General features: G+C 45.4%; 1 protein-coding gene across 2 annotated transcripts in view; it reads left to right on the forward strand.

Moving 5' to 3' along the window:
• LOC138349473 (ecdysone-induced protein 74EF-like) overlaps window positions 1-9,174 on the forward strand; it is a 31,968-nt gene extending 22,794 nt beyond the window's left edge. For both annotated transcript variants that reach the window (XM_069337748.1, XM_069337749.1), the window contains 4 exons: window positions 42-1,010; window positions 1,716-1,790; window positions 4,641-4,860; window positions 7,301-9,174. In XM_069337748.1, coding sequence (XP_069193849.1) covers window positions 42-1,010; window positions 1,716-1,790; window positions 4,641-4,860; window positions 7,301-7,382 — 1,346 coding nt within the window. In that variant the 3' untranslated portion in view covers window positions 7,383-9,174. The remainder of the gene's footprint in view (window positions 1-41; window positions 1,011-1,715; window positions 1,791-4,640; window positions 4,861-7,300) is intronic.
• Window positions 9,175-9,399: the final 225 nt, after the last annotated feature.

Here is a 9,399-nt window from a genome sequence, read left to right on the forward strand (position 1 = left end):
TCTTTGTTGCGTTTTTGTAATATTTGATGTCAATATTGCAGATAGCGGGCTAGAAGCATTGTGCTGCTGGGACAATGTCTCTCTGGACCTTATAGTCCCGTCCGTCATGAACCCTGAGGGCCGTCTTCATCACCAACCAATTCCCTACGTCATGGACCCTGAGGGCCGCCTTCACCAGCAATCATCACCCTCCCTCATAGACCCTGAGGGCCGTCTTCACCAGCAACCATCACCCTCCCTCATGGACCCTGAGGGCCGCCTTCACCAGCGACCATCACCCTCCCTCATGGACCCTGAGGGCCGCCTTCACCAGCAACCATCACCCTCCCTCATTGACCCTGAGGGCCGCCTTCACCAGCGACCATCACCCTCCCTCATGGACCCTGAGGGCCGCCTTCACCAGCGACCATCACCCTCCCTCATGGACCCTGAGGGCCGCCTTCACCAGCGACCATCACCCTCCCTCATGGACCCTGAGGGCCGCCTTCACCAGCAACCATCACCCTCCCTCATGGACCCTGAGGGCCGCCTTCACCAGCAGCCATCACCCTCCCTCATGGACCCTGAGGGCCGCCTTCACCAGCAACCATCACCCTCCCTCATGGACCCTGAGGGCCGCCTTCACCAGCAACCATCACCCTCCCTCATGGACCCTGAGGGCCGCCTTCACCAGCAACCATCACCCTCCCTCATGGACCCTGAGGGCCGTCTTCACCAGCAACCATCACCCTCCCTCATGGACCCTGAGGGCCGCCTTCACCAGCAACCATCACCCTCCCTCATGGACCCTGAGGGCCGCCTTCACCAGCAACCATCACCCTCCCTCATGGACTCGTACGACGCACCATACGAGTGGAATTTCAGGGATCCAGACCCCAGGAGACGCCCCCTGGACGCCGAAGCTTCGAGCGTGCTACGCTCTAAGCCAACAGCCTCCAACAAGATATTCCCTATACTCTGCAAGTCAGTGCCGTCCTCTCTACCTCAGACGCTGGAGACCTTTGACAACAGTAAGTGGTAGCCATAATAGACCAGGAATATGTACTCTGAGAGGTGTCTAGTGAACTAATTATTCAGACTAGTTCAGGTTTGGAGATGATTGATTGATGAAGATTAAGCCACCCAAAAGGTGGCACGGGCATGAATAGCCCGTAAGTGGTGGCCTTTTTAAGCCATTACCAGTATCAAGAGCTGATACTGGAGATCTGTGGAGGAGCGACTGTACCCTGCGTGACGGGAGATGTCTCCCGTGAGGTTTGGAGTGCACAATGCATTATATATATCAAGGCCAGGTCAGGTGTTATATGTGTAAGGTAACACAGTGCAGGTGTGGTGTGTGTAAGGTAGCACAGTGAAGGTCAGGTCAGGTGTGGTTTATGTAAAGTAGCATAACGAACGCCAGGAGAGGTTTTCGGAAGAAAGATGCCTATACCGGAATGATTAGAACAGACAGAATAGTTCGGCGATTGTTTACCCTGAAGCTCACTCTGAACCAATTAACTAACATATCGCTCTTACTCTTAGACACGAAAATGGGAATATTAATAGACCTGTTCATGTGGTCACCATTTTAATTATACGTAGAAGGATAAATACTTCTCTCAGGTTGTAGCTTTACCCGGGAAAGAGTGGGGCCTCCACCAGCGGGTATATTTCTTTACCGTTGCCCAAGGAGATATTTTTCCCTACCCATAACTCACGACTATACTTTGCAGGTGAGGGGAAGCTGACAACCGGTACACAGAACCAAAAACCCCAAAAGCGAAAACCTGGCAGGCCGCCTAAACCAAGTAAGTAATCGAGACAGTTGACCAGACCACACACTAGAAGGTGAAGGGACGACGACGTTTCGGTCCATCCTGGACCATTCACAATCAACTTGAGAATGGTCCAGGACGGACCGAAACGTCGTTGTCCCTTCACCTTCTAGTGTGTGGTCTGGTCAACATACTTTAGCCACGTTATTGTGACTCATCGCCTGCTCATCGAGACAGTATACGCTACCCGCACCTACTGTTCGTTGTTGTTGTTGTTGTTTTAGATTTAGTTACTCAGAACGAAATGTCCATGTAGCACGGGCTATGGTGAGCCCGTAATTGAGTTCGGTTATACGCGATAACCTTGTTACTCTGATATTTGGGTCAAATTTTTAAATGGAGGTGGGGTTTCCTCCTTTTTTCCCTGTTTCTATTTTTGCTTCTGTTTTAGTTGTGTTTTACTAACATTATCTTGGTGGCGGATGTAGGTGCAGAATGTTCACTAGTGAGTCCCATTCTTTAACGGCTTTTCTAATCACTGTAGTGGCTGTGGAATATGCATCTAATGCAGCTGCTGTCGTTGGATTAATGTTGACTTTGATGCGCAGGGCTTCAGTAACTTCACATTCCAGTAAGGAGTGCAATAGTGGCGCCTCTGCTTGTGTTCCACCTACTGTACGATACCTTCAGTTTATATACGGTACCTCCACCTACCCGAGGTACCTTTCTTCTCTCAAGAGGAGACTGTGGGAGAGATGTAAGCTTTACACAAATATAAGTACTTTTGTATTGTAACGTACGATTATGTTACGTTTATTTGGTTGATTAGATACACAGAGTTTAGTGGTTTTCTATATTTATTTAGTAGTCATGGTTACAGCAGTCGGTTGTTGGCAGTGTGGTAGAAGCCTGGAGCGGAGCAGAGTTGAGTGAGGCCAGAGTCGCGGAGCTCTATGCGGGACGAGAGCCTCGAAGCTGGAGGCGGCCGGAGTCTGGCTGTCTGCTGTGTGTCGAAGCTAAAGCGTCTTCGGGTAGGAACTGTACACGTCGAGTGCTACATTCTTGAGGTTGAAGATGTGCGGTAACTCTCGAGCGTCTGTACTGAACCACTGTTGAAATTATACTGATAATTGTTCGATTGATTGACTGATAAAGATTAAGCCACCTAAAAGGTGGCACGGGCATGAATAGCCCGTAAGTGGATGCTCTTTGGAGCCATTACCAGTACCACTAACTGATACTGTAGACCTGTGGATGGATGGAATCTTCATGGTCGCTCGCAGTTTATAACCCGCAGGAGGCTTGGTCGCCAGGTTGCAGTTTAATGTGCAAGGCAGTTAATGTGCAGTTTAATGTGGACTTTATACTTGAACAGAACAACCTCGGTAGTTTGGTACCATCAGCATCGTCCTCCTTTTCGAGGAATTGCATTTGTCCGTTTGGGAATTTGCGGTGGAATTCTGGGTCGCGGTATCCTTCAGTATGGTGAGGTCAGTAGAGGAGTTCATGGTGTTGGCGTGGACATATATAGGGTGAGGGTATTTGCTCTGACTGATTTTCTTGTTATATATGTGGGCCAATTTTCTTCTGGTGTGTTCGTTGCCACTGAACTAGCTGGCCGGAATGAAGAGCACATGGCAAGTACTTTTGTCTTCGTCGTCGTTGGTCGCAAGGCCATTCTCGTCGACGTCGGTGGTGGCTCTGGAGAGCCTCCTGGTAATGGTTGTGGGAGTTTCGGGTGGTCCGTCGTCGTCCTCGGATGTGATGTTTTCGTTGGCACGGGCAGCCAGGGTGGGTGGCGTGTTGCGGGGTCGGACCTTCGGACGCCGAGCCGGCAGCTGTTGGAGGAGCTGGGAGGTCACCGTCGGTAATCCATTTGCGGTTGATGGTGTGGACGTCGTTGCCCGCCAACTTGTCGGCGAGGTGTAGAAGTCCCTGAAGCAGGGTGTTGTTGGTGGTAACTACAGGCTTGGGTGGTGGTAGTGAGGGCTGCGGAGGCCAGCGACCAGGTGGTGAGGAGGTCGCAGCTTTCCCAAGTGTGTTCTCAGGCAAGGCCTTGTCTTAAGTAAGGACAAGACAAGAACATATCGATGCCAACACAGAAGACAATGTCCAACATAACAGGCCAATTACACTGGATTAATCTTTGTGTTTAGATAGGAGATGCCTCGTATGGGCCAATAAGCCTTCTGCAGCCCCTATGTTTATCCCTTATGTATCCCCCCATGTTTTCACCTTCATTGTATTATCACCTGACCTAATGCGGGTATAAAATCAACTAGTATTGTAAGATCTGTTCACTTGAGAATGAACCATGGAGGTTCGAAACGTCGTGCAAATTATACAAATAAGTGTAATACACTCTATAGTAAATCACTTCTTTTCTTCACCTTAAAAGTACGAAAATGAGTTTTGGAGAACTCCTATTCCAATTAAGCCCTGATGCTAAGAAAATAGTTAGAGGGATAGAAGCCCTAAACCAGAAAATAATAAATACAGAATATGCGGTCATATTCAATGAAACATATATATATATATATATATATATATATATATATATATATATATATATATATATATATATATATACATATACATATATATATATACATATACATACACAACTTACTAGGATGCCTACATGCCGGTCCCAAAAGTGGGACGGGCTAGAGTTTATTGAATAATAGTTTACATATGTAATTATAATTTATTGCTAAGCTCTTTATAATAATCTCTCTCTCTCTCTCTCTCTCTCTCTCTCTCTCTCTCTCTCTCTCTCTCTCTCTCTCTCTCTCTCTCTCTCTCTCTCTCTCTCTCTCTCTCAGTAGGCTCCTAGCATGCAGCCACAACTTACATCTCTCTCTCTCTTGTGTTGCGTGACAGAAGGGGACAAGCAGCACCTGATGTCCAAGAAGATACCTAAGATCTGGGAGTTCATCTCCAGCCTCCTGCACGACCCTACCACATGCCCGTCCGTCGTGGAATGGCAAGACAAAGAAAACGGGATCTTCCGCTTTGTTGATCCGCAGAAGGCGGGCAAACTGTGGGGGGCGGTGAAAAACAATCCTTATATGAATTATGAGAAGATGAGCCGGGCTATGAGGTACGTCACTTGGTACAGTGGGTATGTTTGTATTTGTAAGGGTGTGTCAGGGTGTGGGTTTTGTATCGAGAGATGTGCTGGCATTAGTTTAGTTTAGTTCATTTATTATGCACCCCCCATACCCATCTTGTGGGCGGTAGTGGAAAGGGTTACAGAAGCACATAATGGGCTCAAACGTCCATTCGTTACCCAAAGGAATGGTAACGTTTGGGTAACTAACTCCTTCGTTACCCAATAATGCTAGCTAGACATAAACTGCTTTAAGGAAGAGGGAGATTGGCCGTCTTTTAGTTACCGAGGGTGCCCAATGGGTTCTATTACAGCCCTCTAGCAAGCACTTAAGATCAGGATGAACACTGCAGTTCACAGTTTTACAGTTACAGATGGACTGGAGTGTGTTCTAGATGATGATTGATGTTGCGTAATTAGGAGTCGGAGGAAATTTTGTGTAGTAAATCCCCTTGCACAGATACCATAGGTGAGTTATAGGTAAATCGTTGAATAATACGTGGTTAATAACGCTGGGTGCAGGGTTGATAACTCAGTATCTGACTTTGGAGAAAATGCCTATACTGTTTTATAAACTTTTTGGTTATATTTTATATATGGCAATGGATATTCAGCTCGTCAATGTGAACACGAAGGAATTTCCCATCTCCTCGACTCATAATTTGAGTATTGTTAATTTTTAGGTTAAGACATTTCAGGTCTTCACAATAGAGGAAGAAGTGCCTGAACTAAGAGAGAGAGGGTTATACCAAGCAGCACTGGAGGAAGTTGAGAGTACCGTAGATGAGGTGAGAAAGCATCCGCTGGAACTGGCTGTGAAAAAGCTGTTGAACCAGACAGAATCTCACATGGATGCTAAAAGAGGGAACAGAAGAGTATGAGTGCCAGTTCCTGCTGTGTTTAGTCAACTACTGGAAACAGGAGACCTACCAGAAAGTTGGAAGGTAGCTAATGTAATCTTAACATACAAAAATGGAGACAAGCACGAAGAATTGAATTACATGCCGGTGTCCTTAACTTGCATACCCTGCTAGGTAATGTAGAAGATTGTGAGCATAAACTAATGGAACATTTGGAGAAGGAACTTTGCAAAACACGACCAGCACGGGTGAAGGAATGGTAAATCTTGCCATCACAAGTTAGTAGAATTCTAAGACCAGGCAACAAAAACTAGACAAAACAAAAGAAGGATTCAGTTCTAGGATTTCTCCTGTTTCTCATATATAACGATCTTCCAGACGGAATAGACTCATTCTTCTCAATGTTTGCTCATGATGTAAACATTATGAGAAGGTTTAAACCAAGAAGAGCGCAAGAGGCTACAAGATGACCTGAACAAAGTGAAAGAATGGTCAATCAAATAGCTACTTGAATTTAACTCAAGTAAATACAAATTACTGAAAATTCAACCTGTCCTCCTACAAATAACGTCGCATTTCGATCGTATGCGCTACATAAGGCCAAAAATTATTGTACTAGAAAATGGAAGCGGCTCACGAAAGTAACGAACTGTCCCGTTTTCTGTTTTGGGTCCTCTGGGTGTTTAGGATAAGGTCACTTTAAATTGACCGTTTTCTTGACGTTGTAGAACCTTAGGAGGACGGGCTGGAACATTAGCATAGGGAGCAGGAGGCCGGACAAATGGAAACTAAACGAGAGATGAAATCTTTCAGAAGTTAGATAGCGAGAAAGATATGGGGTCGATATCATACCAAACTTGTCTCCTGAAGTCCACATCAATGGGATATCTTCATTCGTATATGCTAGGTTGGCCAGAAATTTGCGTAAGGAATCATTCAGAACCTTCTATATCACATACGTCAGACCCATCCTGGAGTATGCGGCTCCAGCAGGGTCACGCTCAAGACCAATTAAGAGAAAATCCATGTGTCCCAGACCAGTCCCAGAACTGACAAGAATGAGTTACGAGGAAACGGCTACTGGAATTAAACCTTACGTTGCTGGAAGACGGAAGAGTTTTGTGAGACATGATTACCACATGCAAAATTCTCAGGAAAACTGTTAGGGTAGATGCAGCCTGTTTAACACGGGCGGCACTCGCACTAGGTGACACAGGTAGAAACTTAGTACCTAAATGAGTGACAGAGACATTAAAGAGAACTTTTTCAGTGTCAGTAGTTAACAAATGGAATGCATTAGGCAGTGATGTGATGGAGGCTGACTCCATCCACAGTTTCAAATATAGATATGATAGAGCCCAATAGGCTCAGCAACTAGTATACATACATGCATTCATAAATACATACTTAAGTACATACATATAAACATATCCTTAAATTGTAAATACCATCAGTATGTTTTTTTGTTTTCCAGTGATGTACTCTCATACAACAATATATTATTCTGAATGAAAAGTATAAGTTTACCATACAAATTGTATTTCTCAAAATTCATATTCATTTCCTTCCAGATACCACTACACGACCGAGGCGCTGGAAATGGTTAAATCAAAACGACTTGTTTATAAGTTTGGTATAAAAGCACGAGTGTAGAAATCACACTTACTGCAACCTAATATATATATGTTCCACAAAATCAACAATAACACACACCTAAAAGCAACAGCCGTGAAAGCATTGAACCTCTCCCTAAAAGATGACCAATGGGACCAAGCAACCAATGGGACCAAGCAATCAATGGGACCAAGCAACCAATGGGACCAAGCAACCAATGCGACCAAGCAACCAATGGGACCAAGCAACCAATGGGACCAAGCAACCAATGTGACCAAGCAACCAATGGGACCAAGCAACCAATGGGACCAAGCAACCAATGCGACCAAGCAACCAATGCGACCAAGCAACCAATGGGACCAAGCAACCAATGGGACCAAGCAACCAATGGGACCAAGCAACCAATGCGACCAAGCAACCAATGTGACCAAGCAACCAATGGGACCAAGCAACCAATGGGACCAAGCAACCAATGTGACCAAGCAACGCTCCCAGTTAGACTCTGGGGTATAGATACACGCAAGGCGACACAGATAGCATTGCCTGTGTTCTTATCTTCAATCAGTGCTACGAGTGAATTAGGGAAAGAAATATTGCCAGAGGACCTAATTAAGAGACTTAAATCCCAAAAGATTGGGATTTAAGATCCCAAATTCGCTAAAGGAATCAGCCAGGTTGACACTCTTGCAGGCTCTTCACCGTGTCCAACTTTTTCGAATGACTGCAAACAGGCCAAATAGGATAGTCGGGGTCGATCTCGATTCGCAATCGTGATATCCAGGTACGAATCCCGGGCGGGACAGAAGGGGTTGGAGGCGTTTCCTATCACCAAATGTCTCTGTTCACCTAGCAGTAAATAGGTAACCGGGACTTAGACAGCTTGTTGCATGGTTGCATCCTGGGAGGAGTTAGTAGCTCGACCTTTGTGGAACCTCGATATAAACCTAACATGTATACACAAGCACCTAGGTAACTAGGTGAGTACAGGCTGCCTGTCTCCTGACATAATAAATAGTTATCATTAACCCCATTGCCTCAGCAATGCTGGAGACAGCTACTGAGAAGGACAAAGCACGCCTCCTCATTGTGCAAGCTCCCCATGCTGGGGACTTCTTCTTGGCTATCTTTAATTCTGCTTTGGGCACCCTACAGTAAGTATTGGTGTTGCCTTGCGCCTTGTCAACCCTGTCTCCACCGAACACCGGTGTATCTGCGGCTATGCGTCGGCAAACCAATACGGCAGTCATGGTCTCATCTGTCGTAAGTCACAGGAAAAGATTGCCAGACATGAAGCAGTCAATGACATCATCAAGAGAAGTTTGGCTACAGCTGGGTGTCCAGCACAAAGGGAACCTCAGTTGTGCAGACCTGACAACATCCAAAAATGCCCAGATGGAGTCACCCTTTCAGCCATGGAGGGAAGGTAGACAGGTCGTGTCGGACTACACGTGTGTGTCTACATTGGTTGATACCTATCTACCTCAGTACTGCTGAGAGAGGCGGGGTGGCCACCTTCAGGGAGACCCAGAAAACTAATAAGTACAGGGACCTAGAACGTTGTTACAGGTTGATCCCAATAGGCTCTGAGACCCTGGGGGTCTGAGGTAAATGTGCACTTAAGTTCCTAAAGGAGGTGGGTGAAACTAGACACCCAAGAATGGTTAGTTTCCTGCCCAGCGCCTCAGTGTTGCTGTCCAGAGAGGAAGTGCTTGCTGAATCTTGACCACATGCCCCGCCTCTGCAGAGCTGGATTAGGACTTCGAAAAATGATTGTTATATATGTGTGTTTTCTGTAAACTGTAACACAATGTAATAAAATAAATAAAATAAATCATATTGTATATAATAATAAAAAGTAGGGGGTTAGGAGAAGAAAATACTCAACCGTTCATGGAGAATCTAGTGTCTTCTCTGAATACTCTTTATTCTCATCTCTGAGGCTATGGGTCCCTACAGTACCTATGGGTCCCTATATATATATATATATATATATATATATATATATATATATATATATATATATATATATATACATATATATATATATATATATATA

This window comes from Procambarus clarkii, chromosome 38 (genome assembly GCF_040958095.1).
Source record: "Procambarus clarkii isolate CNS0578487 chromosome 38, FALCON_Pclarkii_2.0, whole genome shotgun sequence".
Lineage (NCBI taxonomy): Eukaryota > Metazoa > Arthropoda > Malacostraca > Decapoda > Cambaridae > Procambarus > Procambarus clarkii.